At 55.1% G+C, this 16,988-nt stretch overlaps 2 protein-coding genes and 1 pseudogene across 2 annotated transcripts in view; 1 reads left to right on the top strand and 2 right to left on the bottom strand.

Annotated features, from left to right (window-relative positions):
- Positions 1–16,988, top strand: part of LOC138999567 (saoe class I histocompatibility antigen, A alpha chain-like) — a 372,085-nt gene that overhangs the window by 325,420 nt on the left and 29,677 nt on the right. The gene's annotated exons all lie outside the window — the stretch shown is intronic.
- LOC139000153 (saoe class I histocompatibility antigen, A alpha chain-like) lies at positions 4,126–4,955 on the bottom strand (annotated as a pseudogene).
- Positions 14,587–16,637, bottom strand: LOC138999536 (THO complex subunit 5 homolog). Its single transcript, XM_070401674.1, is given in 2 exon segments — positions 14,587–16,058; positions 16,061–16,637. Coding segments are annotated over 2 exon segments (2,049 nt in total).

Here is a 16,988-nt window from a genome sequence, read left to right as displayed (position 1 = left end):
CCTCCCCCACCTCCTCCCCCCAGGGCTGCGCGGCTCCAGGCTGTGCGTGTGCGGGTCTCCAGCAGCTCGTCCACCTTCCCCGCCGCTTCCCCGGAGCAGAGCGGTCCGTCTGCCCAGCTCTCAGTTCAGGCTCGGTCTGTGGATGCCCGCGGCCCGGGTTCCCATCCATGGCGCCCGGGGCCCAGCCCGGCTTCTCCCCCAAAGGCCTCGCCCTGAGGACGGTCCCAGGAGAGGGCGGACCTCAGACCTGCTGAGCGTGAGCGCAGCAGCGCGGGTGGCGCTGTCCCCCTTCAGGCCCCAGAGCGGGACCAGGGGCCCAGGAGCCGGGCCTGGTGCTGGGGCGGCTCCTCCTGGGCCCCGACCCGCGGGGGCCCCTCCCAGGAGGGAGGTGCGGCCGCCTCCGCGGGGTGAACGCGGCTCCGGGTCCCCAGCTCTGGCTGCGGGCAGCGCAGGAGGCTCCTCTTCCCTTTGGGGTTCCGGTCCCCACACCTGGTTGCTTCTCCCCCAGGGAGTCTGCGCGGAGGATGAGTGGGAGCTGGGGCCCCGTTGCCATGACCTCCGTGGAGGTGGGGCCTCTGACCCCCTTCCCCATCTGCCTCCTGCAGCTCCCGCCTGCGGGGCACCTCAGTGTGAGGAGCACCGGGAGCTGAGTGGGAAGCGTCCGCCCGGAGCTCCTGGGCCTTTAAAGCTTCACCTGAGTCGCTGGCCTGTGGCGAGTTCCCTGTGCAGAGCGGCCCCCGCCGGAGGGAGGCGGCTCCTGCAGCCACACCTTCGGGCGCCAACGGGGGGCAGCAAAGGGCATGTTCACCCCAAAGGCCACGCCTCCCAGGGCCCAACCTCAAGGCTTTAAAGTGGGGGTGTTGTTTGTTTTCTCTATAATGTGTGTGTGTTGTCCCCATAATTGAATGCATTCTCCCTGAGTGTGAGCCTCAGGGCACTGACCCCACAGGCACCCATTTCGCAGGATCCTGCGCGTTCTGGGCTGTGTGTGTGGCCATGGCCTCTCCCTCTGTGATCAGGACAGTTGATCAGTGCGGCTCCTTTTCTCATTGAAAACTGTGCTCAGCAGGAGGGAGCCCCTCCCTCTCCCTCAGAAAGAGGGGGCTCCCCCGGGAGCCAGAGCTGGTGGCCTTGCTGAGGGGCCGGGGCTGGTTCCCACGGGGACAGGGCAGAGCGGGAGGGAGGGAGGCAGGGGTTTCTGCAGCCGCGTCCCCTCCAACAGGCCTCCCGCTGTGAGACTGAGAGGAGGGCCGCCCCCAGACGCGTGGCGACTTGGGGAGGAGGTGACTCTGTTGGTGGGAGAAGCCCCTTCCCCTCCACATGGAGCGGCTGCTGCTCTGAGTCACCGACCGCGTCTCTGGGACTCGCCATCGCTCAGCGCAGGTCTGTCCCCTGCGCGTCCATGGAGACAGCACAGCGCACGCCGCTCCCAGCTCCCGCCGCCTCTGGGGACACAGCGCCCGGGACGCGAGGGGGCCCGCGGGGCGCAGGGAGACCCAGGAAGCCTTCCCGGAGGGGGCGGCAGGAAGGACCAGCCCAGGACTCAGACACACAGAGCTGCTGGGAGCCGCGCAGCCTCCTTTCCGGGTCCCTGGCCGCCTGACTGTCCCTCCTGGGACCCGCCAGTCCCTCCACCCGCGTCCGGGACACGGTCCGCCGTCCTTCCTCGGCTCCTCGGCCTCAGCCTGTCCCGGGCGCGGCGCGGAGGTCAGCGCTGGGGGAGGCCGGGCCGTGGGGCGGGCTGGGGGGAGGGGAGTCCGGCTCCGGGTCCGGCCCCGCGCAGGCGTCGTGGTTCCCGGGGAGCGCAGCCCCCAGACCCGGCGCCCAGCGAGCAGCGGGGGCGGCCGCGGGGCCCCGGTGGGAGCCCTTCTGGGGACGCGGCCCGGGCGCCGCGGGGAGAGCTGGGCCTGCGCCCGCCCCGCTGGCGGCTGAGTTTGGGCCGGTGCCCCCGGCACCCCGGTGAGCGCCCCGACGCCAGCGCCGACGCTCCTGCCCCTCGGCCGAGCCCCACGAGGCCGGGCCGGCCTCTGGCAGCTACGAGCCTGAGTCGGGGTCAAGGTCGGAGTTGGGGGCGGGGCTGAGGGGACGCCAGGGGCTCCCGGGGCGGCGGTGGGGACCCCGGTTCCGCTGCCCCTTCCTGGCCCTCGGGTCGCAGGCGCTCACGCGGCAGCCGCCCCCTCCCCCGGTGTCTGAGCGGACGGTCTTCGGGGTTGGCGGCGGCCCCGCGGGGAGGATGGGCGGCGAGGAAGCGAGCGCTTTGGCCGCAGCCCGCCCTGCTCTGTCCTGTCCTTATTGGCGCTGAAGGTGTGATCACAGCCCAACAGGTACCTGAGGGACACTCACATGAGATCACACACACACACACACGCACACACACCACACACATATTTATATACACACCCATGCACACGCATACAAGCATACACACACATACACACACACATACACACACACACATTCACACACTGTGTTTATATATGTTTTGGTTAATTCTCACGGGAGGTCGTTTCCCAGTGATTTCTCTTCCTTAGAGAGCGCGCAGGGAGGGAGGGGCAGGGAGAGGGAGAGAGGTCCCCGGAAGGAGATATGCGGGGACTGCTGCCTCCCACGGGGAGGAGTCTGCGCCCAGCGAGGCCCTTGCCCAGGACCAGCGCCCAGGACCCCGAGGGCGGTGCGATAGTCGCTGGGCGGCCCAGCCAGGGCAGCAGCCTCTGTGTCAGGGGACCATCCCCCAGGCTCTCTGACCATCAGCCTGTCAGCTGCGGGCCCGGGTCGGGGATCAGATGGTGGGGCGCCACCCCTCCCCCCACAGTGCGCAGGCTCCCAGACAGGCTCCCCCAGGAGCAGCCCCACCCCCCCATCAGGGGGCAGGAGGCCAGCGGGAGAAGGGTCTCTCTCCCTCAGTCTCTCTTTCCTGCCCTCTCTCTAAAGCAGGGGTCCTCAAACTTTTTAAACAGGGGGCCAGTTCACTGTCCCTCAGACCGTTGGAGGGCCAGTGTAGCTGGACAAGTGGAATGAGAAGTGAACTAGAAGAGGACGCTCTGCCAGGAAAAGGCGGGGGCCTGCAAGCGGGCCACGTTATAACAGTCTTGCACGCAAGACTTATTGTTCAGAGGCAGGACTTTCCTTGAGGTGATAAATAGTCCATGAGGGCATGGAGAGCCAGGGAGGGCGCACTGCTGCAGGTGGAAAGGGTCTTTGTATAACATAGGAAATTAATAGTGTCATGTATAACTTAGCTCAGAGGATCTCATAAGCATGCCTGTTAGTCATGTCACTTGCTGTACTCCATTGTCATTTGCTGTACTCCCCAAATAAAAGCCATGAGAGCTTTGGGGGCTTGGCTACTTGCCTGACTAGCAATAGCCCTCTGCTTCTCTAACTTCATCCTGCACGCCAAGCTTGCCTCAGCGTCTCCCTTCACAAAGCACATCAATAGGCCGGACTATAGTTTAAAAAAATCTATGAACAAATTCCTATGCACACTGCACATATCTTATTTTGAAGTAAAAAAACAAAACGGGAACAAATACAATATTTGTATTTGCATGTGGCCCGCGGGCCATAGTTTGAGGACCCCTGCTCTAAACACTCGGCCCCTCCCTTCCCGTCCAGCTCAGTGCCTGCCCCTCAGAGCCTGGCTGTGGGCACAGGGCGGCCCTGGGAGGCTCTGCCCTCACACACTCGCCTGGCTCAGCCCTCACCTCCTCAGGCCGCACATGCCCTCAGGGTGCCCCCTCACCTCTTGCTGACAGTGCCCCTCTTCCTCCCCTTTGCAGTCATTAGATAAATATTTTAATTAAAATGTTCTCCATTTCTTCTCTCACTTCCCACTCACTGTGCAGGTTTTTGGGTTTTGTTTTTCCAAAGATGAATCCACACTATCCCCACCCACTTGTTCTTCTCTGATGGGTCCTCCCACCCCTCCCACAGGTGGGCCTCCCTCCCATGGGACCTGTGACCAGCTCTGGGGACCAGAGGAGGACGGAGGTGACAGAGCCTCACTTCTGTGGGTCTGACATGAGGGGCCTGTGGGTCTGACATGAGGGGCCTGTGGGTGTGACATGAGGGGCCTGTGGGTGTGACATGTGGGCCTGTGGTCTGACATGAGGGCCTGTGGGTCTCTCAGGTGGTGATCTGAGCCGCCATGGTGGCCGCGGTCCAGGAGGTCAGGGTGAGGTAGTCAGCGCGGTCATAGGCATAAGCATCTACCCCGGGAGGAGGCGCCCCTCTGTCCCACGTCGCAGCCACTAATCCACTGGATGGAGTGTGACCCTGACCTCGCCCCCAAGGTCAGTCCCATCCCGCCCGGCCCCCGCAGGGACTGAATCTAAAACTGAAAGTGACATCCGGTCAAAGTCCCCGCGAGGTCCTCCCGGGTGGGGGCCGGGCGGGTCCACCGCCTCGGGGTGACGCTTTACCCGGACCCTCCGGGCGACCCCAGCCCGTCCGTGGGGAGGGGGGTCGTGACCGATCCGGCGCGCGGTTCACCGTCCTCGCTCTGGTTGTAGTAGCCGCGCAGGGTCTTCAGTCCCACTCGGTGAGTCTGTGCGTGGCCCTTGGCCCTCAGCGTCTGCTCCTCCCAATACCCCGGGTCCTCCTGCTCCACCCATGGCTGCTGCATCCACGGCGCCCGCGGCTCCATCCTCGGATTCGGGGCGTCGCTGTCGAACCGCACGAACTGCGTGTCGTCCACGTAGCCGACGATGAGGAAGCGGGGCTCCCCGCGGCCGGGCCGGGACACGCTGGTGTAGAAATACCTCAGGGAGTGGGGGCCTGGGGGGCGGACGGAGGGCAGGGCCGGGGCTGGACAAGGTCCCGCGCCACAGCCGGTTCCCCTCGCTCCTCCCCGCACCGCCGCCCCCTCCGACCCCGCACTCACCGGCCCAGCTGGGGGTCAGGACCAGGGCCCCTGAGAGCAGCAGGAGGAGGGTGGGGGGCCTCAGGACCCGCATCCTTGGTGTCCTGGGACCATCTGAGTCCAGGCGGGTCCTCTGAGAGGTTATATCTTGGAAGGCGGATTGGCTTCTCTTGAAACCAGACACCCAATGGGAGTGAGCAGTGAGGCATCCTCATGTGTATCAGGGAAGGAGGAGTCAACAGGGAATCTGAGATGAAGAAGGGAAACCCCAGGGAGAAGGGGAGTCCCCAACACTGAGCTGCTCTGCTCCAGACTCCTCCCTGGGGCGGAGACCTGAGAGCCAGGCCTGGGCCTGGGACAGGCCCTGCCCCTCCTCCTGCAGGGGGCGCTCTCTGCCCACTGTCTCCCTGAAGGAGCACCTGGCTGCTGCTCTGAGCACCACTTCACCCAGGCGTCCCATCAAAGCTGTGGGAGCTTTTATGACTAAACTATAGGCCTGGTGCACAAAATCTGTGCACGGGAAGGGCGGTCCATCAGCCCACCTTCACCCTCTCGTGATCAGGGATGCCCGGGGGATGTCTGACTGCCAATTTAGGCCTGAGCAGGATCCCACTCAGCCCTAAATTGGCAGTTGGACATCCCTCTCCCAATATGGGACCGCTGGCTCCTAACCACTTGCCTACCTGCCTGATCACCCCTCATCACTTGCCTGCCTGTTTGATCACCCCTAACCACTCTGCCTGCCTGCCTGATCACCCCTAACCACTCTGCCTGCCTATCTCTTTGCCCTAACCACTCCACCTGCCTTCCTTTGGCTGGCATATTATTAGCATATTATGCTTTTATTATTATAGATAACAAGGGTCCCTCAGATGCAGCCCTAAGATGGACATGGGTGGGTTCAGTGAGTAATGTCCATCGGAGGCAGGGTCTTCATGCCCCTATAGGCCCCTGACACCATTACCACGTACAAGCAGGGAGACTCCAGTTTTTTAAAAATCCCAGTCACCAAATGTCCTTTCCCTTCAGGAGCAATGGGTGCAGCTTATGAAACTGCAGTGCAGGTGGCACAGGAAGGGGAGAGTGAATCCCCATAACCCTCAGCTCCTGCATCTCCAGATCTGTTCCTCCTCTCACCTCCCCCCTCATGGGCTCAGGACACTGGCACCCCCAGCATTGAGTTCTCAGGACCCCATTCCCTCATCTGGGACACAGGATGGTGACAGGACCATGGGGAGGAGCACAGGGCAGGTGGTGGGAACTCAGACCTCTGGACCACACAGCTCTGATCTGGTGTCAAGGTCACTGAGGAGTGAGCTTAGTGCTGTCTGGGGATGTTGCTTCCCACTCTCTGCCTCTGCTTCCTCCTGGGAGAGAGGAAAGTGGACGTTACTACAGAACAGAGGTCAGGGGTGCTGTGAGCACATGTGCGCTTCACGCTCACTGTGCTCACACGGCTGGGACATGTGAGTCCTCACACAGAGCTCATAGGAGGAGCAGAAGCCACGGTAATGGTAGATGAGACTGGTTTCCTTATTGGATCATGTGTGGCGACCTGGAATGAGAAGATAAAGCATTACAATGTCCAATGGGAAGAACAGGCCTGGCATGTTGCTCAGTCAAACTACTTCTGAGACTTGACCAATGGACACAGTCTCTCTAGGGATTTCTCTCTCTCACCCTTTCCTGCCTCATGTACACAAAGCAACACTCACACTCACAGTACAGGAGACACACAGAGAGCAAAGAGCCCGAATCTCCCAGGGAGACAGAGAAAAGGGCACCCCCTGCAGGATTTAAGTGAGAAATATACATCGTTCTTATATCATAACTAGAGGCCTGGTGTATGAAATTTGGGAAGGGGGGGGAGGGGGAGTCCCTCTGCCTGGCCTGCACCCTCTCCTATCTGGGACCCCTTGGGGGACATCCCTCTCACAATCCGGGAATGCTGGCTCCTAACCGCTCACCTATCTGCCTGCCTGATCGCCCCTAACTACTCTGCCTGCATGCCTGATGCCCATAAATGCTCCCCTGCCTGCCTTCCTGACTGCCCCTAACTACTCTGCCTGCATGCCTGATGCCCCTAACTGCTCCCCTGCCTGCCTGCCTGATCACCCATAACTACTCTGCCTGCCTGCCTGATGCCACAAACTGCTCCCCTGCCTGCCTGACTGATCGCCCATAACTACTCTGCCTGCCTGCCTGCCTGATGCCACTAACTGCTCTCCTGCCTGCCTGACTGACCGCCCCTAAACGCCTCTACGTTCCTGCCTGCCTGATCACCCCTAACCACCTCTGCCTGCTGGCCTGATTGCTCCCAGCTGCCTTCCCAAGCTAACCTGGTCATCCCCAAGTGCCTTCCCCTGATGGCCTGATTGCCCCTAACTGCCCTACCCTGCCAGACTGGTCAAGCCTAAATGCTCTCCTTTGCTGGCCTGATCACCCTAATCGCCTCTGCCTTGGCCCCCGCCACCATGGCTTTGTCTGGAAGAATGTCTGGAAGATGTCTGGTCTAATTAGCATATCACTCCTTTATTAGTATAGATGCCATTACACCACAGACTAAGATTCTCAGTAAGTACCTGTGTGTGTGTGTGTGTGTGTGTGTGTGTGTGTGTACCGATCTTATTTTATTTTGCCAGAATTTTGAAGTTATAACCCAACGTCTGCCCATCAATTTCATCAGTTGTCCAATTACACCCACACCTAAGCCTACACCTCCCTCAGGCTGAGAAAAGGAGCAAACCCTACACACATGGCTGAGCTGCTCACTGGCCCCCTCACCCCAGGCTTGGCTCAGATTCCACAGGGAACCCCGTGCTCAGGTCCCTCACTGTCGGGGACTCTAGGACACAGAGAGCTCTTTGTCCACCAGGCATGTGAACACACGTGAGCCTGTCTCAGCTTCCCCATCTGTCAGAGGTCGTCCTGGGCTCCAGGAAGGTCAATAGTAGAAAGGAAAGGCAGTATTCTGCAGCTAAGGGAGCGGGAGGGAAAGGACTGCAAAGAGTGGGAGCTGGTTTGTAGTGGAAGTCGCCTCTGCAGACTGCCTCCCAGCTGATGCCGCAGATTCTTCCTGTGGTCACTCTCTCCCTTTCCTTTAAATCCTCACCGGGGGATATATTTTTCCATTGATTTCTAAAGAGTGAAATGGAGGAAAAGAGAGAGAGAGAAATACCGATGTATGAGAGAGGCGATTGGATGCTACAGCACATGCCCCAACCTGGGCCGGGCATTGAGCCTGCAAGAGAGATCTGAGCCCTTGACCATGAATTGAACCTGAGACATTCGAAAGCTGTGTCCACTGAGTCAAACCAGCTAGGGCCAGGTTTGTTCCTTTTAGGCATTAGATGAAAGAGCCTCCTATGGCCCAGAGGTTTGATGCCTGGAACCAAGCAATGGACAAAAGGAAGCCTGAGTTGAGAGCATTCTTGGTTTTGACTCCCAAATTTAAGATTCACGGATGCCTACCCTTGACCTAGACACTGGGAGGCTCTCTGAGCAGATTCCCAGGGTTTTCCTTATGTCCAGTCCCCCTCCAGAGAGCAGTGCTCTGCTTGGCAGCTAAGGAAAGGAAGCTCTGGAGATGTTGTGAACTTGACCCATCCTAAAAGGAGACTGGGTGTCCTGGGTGCTGGCCTTCATCAGATTGTCAGGACAGCCCTGGGCTTGCACAAATCGGTCTTCCTCCACCTGTAAGCCCCCCTCATTTTACCACTGCTGTCCCCAGGAACTAATCGCTCCATCTCTCCCCAGGTGCCTGCAGCCCCCCTTGGACAAACTCTCCATATGGTTTTGCTCGCAGCTGACACATTCAGACCTGACACACCTGTTCCAGTGCCCGAACCTCAGGCAGCTGAAGTCCCTGGGTCTGTATGGCACCAACCTCACTGATTTTAGTCCCGAGTCTCTCCGAGCTCTGCTGGAGGCAGTGGCACCCAGCCTCCAGGACCTGGGCCTGGATAACTGTGGGATGGTGAACTCCCAAGTCGAGGCAACCTGCCTGTCATGAACCGCTGTCACCAGCTCAGGGACTTCACCATCTCTGAGAACCACCTCTCCATGGCCACCAAGGATAAGCTGCTGTGACACACAGCTGGGCTGCGCAGTTTAGAGCTTGAGCTGTACCCCATCCCCCTGGAGTGTTACAGGACGCACCAGACTGTGGACCAGGAGAGAGTTGCCCCGATCCGGGCTGAGCTCACAAGGACACTGAGGGAGTTAGGACAACCCAGGACCATCCGTCTTGTCACAAGTCCTATAGCTCTTGGGAGGTTTATGACGTGGCATTTTCATGACATGGGGCCTGTGATGTGCCCCTCTAGTGACCCAGCTCGCCAGGTGCACCTAACAAGGGCTTCCTTCTAGGACCCTGGAACCTGAAACCTCGGATTGGGGTGCAGTATGCAGGGCCACTCATGTTTCATGTTCCTGCTCAGTGTGAATGAGGAAAGGGATGGACCCAGCCCGGGTACAGGATTGCAGGGACAAAGGTTGGGGAGTTCATGGGATCTAAACACAAAGTGTCTACAACCAGAAACATGAATCTGATTTCCTTGAGGAAGGGGTGGGGATTTAGGCTCGAGGTGCATCTGTGGGAGTTAATCCTAGGGTGGAAGGTTGTAAAGGAATGTTCAGAAATAAAGACAATTTCAAAGGCCACTCTCTGGTCCTCCGTCATGTAATAAACGGTCTCCCCCACTTTACACCTCAGTTCCTGATGAAAAAAGGTGCGGAGGGGTCAGGATCAGACACTGGAGCTGCTGGGATGCGTTTGGGCTGCAGGGCTCAGCACCATTATATCACTTCCTCCAGGTTTTTCCTTCTCCCTGGGCATCTCTGACCTCATTGTGGCTGCTCAGTGGGTGGATCCAATGCTACTTTCTACGTGGTCCACTAACCCCTGATGTGAAGGGGACTTGCTGCTGCTCTGAACCTGGATGTGAGTGGTCCTCCTGGTGCTGCTGGTGAACCCACAGGTCTCAGGACTTGTGTCAGGAGGGTTCAGGGCACAAGGCAGGCCCCCAATTCCAGAAGGGCTTGTCCACACAGCAGAGGAACAGAGCTGCTGGGGCCTCCTAGCCCATGCCTGTCAGCCTGGGGTTGAGGAATTAACCTGCTTGCAGCCAGGAAAATCATCCAAATTCCTTTGACCAAAATACTAAAGTTATTCAGGAACATAAGACTTTTCACAGCGTTATACATTTATAGGTCTCTCAAACAAACAAAACCCCAGAAAACACGTTGCAATGCTTACCCTTCCTGTTTCTATTACTATCAACCCTTCAACCCTTTAGTGATGTTTTCAGGCGGCATTGGCGGGGGCAGCACAGTGCGGGGCGTGGTCACTGGAAGAAAATTCCTAAATCGCCCCTTATTCCCGAGCGGAGGATATTTCAAAGTCTAACTGACAGTCCTTCATCCTCATCTTGGGAGTGTCTGTCTTTCTTGACTGCCAGGGGGGAGAGAGAGAGAGAGAGAGAGAGAGAGAGAGAGAGAGAGAGAGAAAGAGAGAAGCTTTCAAAGCCCCCATCCCCAACCCCCGTGGCTGACCCTGCGTCCCCACCACCCTGGTGATGACGTGATGACGATGCAACCTGTCCTTGTCATGTGCCAGCTTCCTGGCGACCGCTTTTATAAGCCTCAAAGGATGGTCGACCAGAGGGCCGGGTTGGTTCGTTATGGTCACAGGGCGGAGCCAACTCAGGGACAGCGCTTGCGCAGTCCGCAGACAGAGGGGTGTGAATGGAAGGCAGTGCATCGCCATACTAGCACTTTGAATGGAGACACTTCATTTATAAATAACACAAAGCAGTACCTGTACCTCAAATGGAAACTTCTTTCTCAGACATAAAAAATGTAGGTCAAGTCACTTGGACACTAGGGACGGCTGTGTCGTGTAGAAATGGGCAGACGTGAATTAGGCATTCTGAACTTTGTCCTCCTTTGGGTTTGTCCTTGTGATCCATAGGAACTCTCCCCGGCCAGGAAAGGTATGAGGTGGACTGAAGTGGACCACAAAGGGGTTTCTGGCTGGAAACCACAAACCACACCACTGGCGGTGACGGACTGGGTGTGCCGTGCAGTGCCCTGCCCCAGAAAGTCATAGTCAGGACTGAACCGAGGACCTTCCTCTTTCTTTCTTTCTTCCTTTCTTTCTTTCTTTCTTTCTTTCTTTCTTTCTTTCTTTCTTTCTTTCTTTCTTTCTTTCTTTCTTTCTTTCTTTCTTTCTTTCTTTCTTTCCTTCCTTCCTTCCTTCCTTCCTTCCTTCCTTCCTTCCTTTCTTTCTCTTTCTTTCTTTCTTTCTTTCTTTCTTTCTTTCTTTCTTTCTTTCTTTCTTTCTTTCTTTCTTTCTTCCTTTCTCTGGCTCATTGAGGTCTACATACACATGACCCTGCTACAAAAAACACAAAAAGCAACAACCAACATATGTTGGCATCACTGGCTTAAAGACAAACACAGACAGACAGACAGACAGACAGACAGACAGACAAAGACAAACCTCTCTCTCCCTATCAGGTGAATTGGGGCCAATTTGACCAGGAAAATATAGGTTGTCCTGTCCCATTTCCTGGTTGAAAGCAGACAGATTCTGACTTTAAAACAGCCCTCGGTCGGTTAGGTACCCCTACCTACCGCTGTTGGCACACAAGCTTGACTCCCAGGGAGAGGGAGACTTGGTTGGGTAGGGTTAAGAACGAGTAAAGTAGCCCCAGTCTGTCGGTGTCTCCGAGAGCTTCAGTACCTTCACCTCTTAGGATCATTGCCATTTTCCCAAAAGCAGTGTGAGTGATGAGAAGGGAGATACCCTCTCACAGTCCTCGGAGCATCCCTAGGTTCGCTTCTGGCTTCTGTCTGTTTTCTCTTTGTAAATCCAACTTCTGTCTTTTTGTTTGTTTTTGTTGTTGTTGTTGTTGTTTCCTACACTCTTTCTAAGGGTGACCTGGCCTTTGATAGCAGAAACAGACTCCTCTGAACCAAGGACCTTCCTCTTTCTTTCTTTCTTTCTTTCTTTCTTTCTTTCTTTCTTTCTTTCTTTCTTTCTTACAGTTTCACAGCAGACCTCATGGACAGATTCTGTTGCCTCACCCTCAGAAACCAGCAGGTGTATATGTCTTGTTCACGTAAAAACATTCAAACCCGTAGAGAACTTTTATGAGTTTACTTGAGCCAAGCTGTCCACACTTGCCAGGAAGCAGAATCTCAAGGGGTTGGGATAATGCTCCAGAGAATGGCTGTTTTTCACTTTGTTTTATTCATTCTTTTTTAAAATTATTATTTAATATATTTTTATTGATTTCAGAGAGGAAGGGAGGGAGCGATAGAATCATCCACAGAGAGAGAGAATCACCCCTCCGCTGCCTCCTGCACACACACACCCTACTGGGGATTGAGCCCCCAACCCGGAACTGCGCCCTTGACTGAAATCAAACCCAGGACCCTTTGGTCCCCAGGCCGATGCTCTACCCACTGACCAAAACCGGCCGGGGTGTCACTTTGTTTTATAAGTGACAATCCAAGGAGGAGACGTAAGTGAGTTACAGGAAATCCACTGGTGAGAGATGAAGGAGGGAGGGAGGGAGGAAGGAAATCGGGGGTGGGGGGAACCTCTGGGATTGCATTAAAGGTAAAATGATAAACGCATACTTCTTTTTAAAAGAACATTTTTATTGATTGTAGAGAGGAAGGGAGAGGGAGGGAGAGAGAAACATCATCCATGAGAAAGAATCTTGGATCGGCTGCCTACTGCACGCCACTTAGTGGGGCTCGCTCGAGCCCATGACCCATGCTGGCATGCGCCCTGGACCCGAATTGAACCCGGGATCCTAAGGTCCACTGCAGGCAGACATCGGCTCTACCCACTGACCCAAACCGGCCTGGGCCACACCTACTTCTTTTCCTTTGGTGGGTGCAGGATAGATAGTTAACAGGCAGCAATACTCGTGATAACAATAGCAATGAAGGAATTTATGGTCTCTGTCATGCAGGGTGCCCACATACATTTGTTTGTGTGTGTGTGTGGGCGGGGGGGGGCCTAATGCTACAAGTTCCTCTGACATTTCAGAGGTACGTTGTGTCTTAGATGCAAAAGGACCATAGGTTCAGGTAAACACTGACCTTGTCAGGGAAGACTCCGGCCTCGGCCACGACTACCCACCACAACTGCTATTAGTAACAGTCTCCCTTCAGACCATCCCTGCGATCGATTGCTTTAGGCCTTTCAGTTTGCAAGACCGCCACACAGGCCTTCCCTGAGCTCATGGGGTTAGCATGTGGCCCCTCCTTTTGTCCACAGTTGTGTGGGAATAAAGGAGTCATCCTTTCTGTCAAAGAAGGGAGTTTAGGCAGCCTCCCTTTTGGCTCCAGGGGCTTGGCAGCCGCCATTTTCAAATGGCAAAGGTCAACCCCTCCCTCTTATCCTCTCCACCCCCACCCCCCTTCTCCCCCACCCCCGTCTTCATTTCGCTGTTTTGTTTTTCTTTTAAACAAATTCACATTTTATTTATGTTGACATAAACTGTACAAAATTGACTTTCTTCACCGAAAAATGACAGCGATGTTTTCTGTATTCTTTCTCGATCAACTACAAAACACATTTTTGTAGGTTGTCTAGGTTTCGCTTATAAATCGAGACGCAGCAGGAGATATGAACACGGAAAAAGACAGAATGAAACAGACCATTCTGTTGTCAGTATCCATGGCCTCTGATCCTGTCTTGACCATGAAACAGAAGTGCTCCCATATTCTTGCTAAAAAGGTTATGAGGATATGGGCTCAACAAAGGAATGTAAACAGCGACACCCAGATGTGGGTGTAACAATGGCGGGTTCTTTCTTCAATGTTCCATCGTGACTTGTTGAAGATCATCGAATAAAGACAAAAATCTACACCAAAATCCTTGTGTGGCAAGCTCACGTTTCTTTCACTATCTGGTCATTTCACTCTTCCTTACAGATTTCTCATAGCATACTTAAAACTCCTGCTAGTCAAAGGTTAGTCCTGAGCTTCCTTGCGCAATTTTATGAAACAGATTCCTTCCACACCTTCTCAAAATTTTTTCTTCAAAGAACTGATAACTCAATACCCAACAACTGTGACAATGAATGTTATGTCTGCAAGGACTTCACTCAAACAAGTCCACAGTGCCATCGGCAGAGATCATGCAGAAGTGCAACATGGCCACACTTCCAATGGCTGCCGCCCTCTGGAAGAACAACACTTCAACATAAGCTGCATCCTATAGTCTATTGCAGACACAGATTGAAATTCATTTCCATAATAATATACTCTTTGAGAGCAGCGATGATGCCTACTCCCCAGACAGGCCGCCTCGGCATCACCTGGGATCTTGTTACATTTGTCCATTAAAGGACCCCATTCCTGCCCCACACAACTGACCCGGGGTGGAGCCAGGCAAGGTGTGTTTGACAAGCTTCAGGTGATTCTGGTGCACATAAAAGTTGGAGAATCACGGCTGTAAATCGGTTGTAACAGTTTGGCTGCGTGATCACATAGTAATTGTGTTAGTGAATACTAGGTGTTATGCTTGAATAATGGAGTCGAGTCCTAACCACCTATATCTTTTTATTTTTGGTCAGATGACACTTTAATTGGCTAGAAACATAAAACCTGTCTTTGGAGACTATCAGGAGACACATGTGGAACAGAAGAGAAAGCGGAGGCACAGCTCCCAGGGCCCAGGGGAAAACAACAGGCTGAGCAGGTCAGCGATGGCTGAAGGATCCTTGAGGATGGTTATATTTAAATGGCTTCATCCTGCTGGGGCCCCTGAAACCCCGCAGACACATATTCTCCTGGGGAAACTCCTTGGGCCCCTCCACGCTGTCATCGTGGATCTCGGTCTCCAGGTAGACGTCTAGTAGCACGCACAGGCGCTGCAGCTGGTTGGTCAAGAGCTGATGGCCAGGCCGGGGCCCACACAGCTCCTTGTAGCACTCGTTGACCTCGCTCTCCATGGCCCGAATATTGTCATCATTGCTGTTGGTTTTCTCCCCTTTCCAGTTCAGACAGAGCTGGAAAATGGGTGGGATGGAGGAGTAGTCGGGGTTCAGCACCACAGCTGCCTGGAGTTTGGCTGTGCCCCTTTCCACGAGTGCCATGTAGTAGAGATTGGTGTCCGCAGCCAGTCCTGCCTCCACAATGTCTTTGGTGAAATGCAGCTCCACGTAATCCTCATGGGCAATCGTCACCCACTTCACCAGGCGAGAGACAACCTTTGCAGGAAAGAGGTAGTGGCAATCGCTAGTAACTGGTACAATGCCAGATTCCAGGGATGCGAACTGTTTGTGGAGGGCCAGGCGGGACTGCACTCTGGTCTTTAGCAGTTTCATGGTGGTCTCCATGTGGCTGGAGCTCAGCGAGTGGTCAGCGATCACCGTGGGCTGGGGCTGCTCTTTAGGGAAGTGGAGGCCACCCAGCTTCTGTACCCACAAGTAGGGGTGTCCTAAATCAAGGACATAGCCTCTCAAAGTCAGGATGCCCACTTTATCAAACTGGTACTGATTGGCTGGATTTGGCGTTTTCTTTCCATGATCCCCAGGATACAGACAGCTCAGAACTGAGTCAGGAGACAGCAGGTCACTTGCACTGATGGGGGTGATCAGCTCCGTGGCAGTTGTCACTTTGCCTTTTACTGTCATGATATTGAGGTTCATGAGAGAGTAAAAGGTCAGGTGAAGCACACTGTCATCTTTGCACTTCAGGTCCAGCATGACGGACAGCGGGTGCCTCTTCAGCATCTCCTTGCATTTGTCATCCAACTGGACTCCCAGGGTGGGTCGCCGGCGTTCCATGGTCTGCTCTTCCTCGGCATCCGAGTCGCTCTGGTCATCTTGGGATTCCTCGTGAGGTTTAAACATGGCCTTGGCTTCATCCACACTGCCTTTGATCGCCACAGACAGTGTTTAATCACAGGCCTGCCCATACGCCGTGGCCTGGACAAAGAGGACATAGAGGGGAGGCGGCAGGTGTCTGGCCGTCTCATACTGTTTGTGAGCCTGGTCGAAAGACATGAACCGGTACTCTTGTACCGGGAGGGAAGCCTGCATGATGCTGTTCAGGAGAGGCTGGAGGCCGCTCAGGTATTCCTTCTTCACTTCAGTCTCCTTAAGGATCTTCTCCTTGTTGGAGAGGGACTCTCAGTACTTCTCCACCAACCTTTTCCGCTGCTCCAGCTCCAATCCAGACGTGCAAGGGTTTGCTGGTGAGGGTCTCCCATGGTGATCTCAGCCTTGCTGATATCTGGAGGAGCCTCTTGATAAAACTCCTCTACACTGACCAGATCAATTTCTTCATGCTTTGACTTGAACTCCGGACATGTAGTGATCTCCTTCTGCAGGTGCATCAGCTCATACAACAGGTTCTGGAGCTGCAGGTGACAGGCGTCTACTTTCTGCTTGGCCTCATGGGTCTGATCTTGTCCTTTCTTCAACCTGATGTGGGCTAATCGGTTAAGCTTCTTTAGAGTCATGAAATGAACACAGCCCTGGATCCTGCAATCTTCAATCTCAACTGCAACATCCTTGCCTCCCCTGCTCTTCAGGCCCTGGATCTCGGCCATAAGTCGCTGCAACTCCTGGCACGTGTACTTGTACAGCTCATAGTCTCTTCCAGGGTCCCCCAGGTCCACCTCAGCCTCCTCACTGTAGTATTTGCCTTCCTGCTCGGGGTCAGAACGATTTCGCTTTCCTTCCTCTGTAGCTCCATCACTTGGAATCTCCTTGCGCTTCTGCTTCTTGCTCAACTCTGATGACATGGTTGTTTGGTGAGGTCTTGAAGAAACAGTAGAGACCTCAGTAATGGCTGTGGCCGGGACCTGGAAAGGCCTCCGTGGGCGAAGGCGATGCAGGTGAAAGGGAGCGGAGCCTCGGGGGGCACAGCATGATCTTCAATTCAATGATGGCGGGTGTTGGGGTCCAACCCCCGCAGGTCCAGGGGTCCCCAAAGGTGTGGACAGAGTCGGTGAAGAAGGAATGACACGGAGACAGCGTTCAATTGATCAGCAGCCTAGCCCGGATCTCTAGCCAAGTTCTCCAGCCAGGTTCTGTTTTTTATTGTCTTGTTACATCTGTATTTATACCAGTTGATTTTAATCCTGTCAATTTCT

This window comes from Myotis yumanensis, unplaced genomic scaffold (assembly GCF_028538775.1).
Source record: "Myotis yumanensis isolate MYYU_CA2020_CCGP unplaced genomic scaffold, mMyoYum1.0.hap1 SCAF_23, whole genome shotgun sequence".
In the NCBI taxonomy this organism is placed as follows: domain Eukaryota; kingdom Metazoa; phylum Chordata; class Mammalia; order Chiroptera; family Vespertilionidae; genus Myotis; species Myotis yumanensis.
The sequence above is the reverse complement of the archived record's forward strand: the minus strand, read 5'-3'. Positions and strand labels throughout refer to the sequence as shown.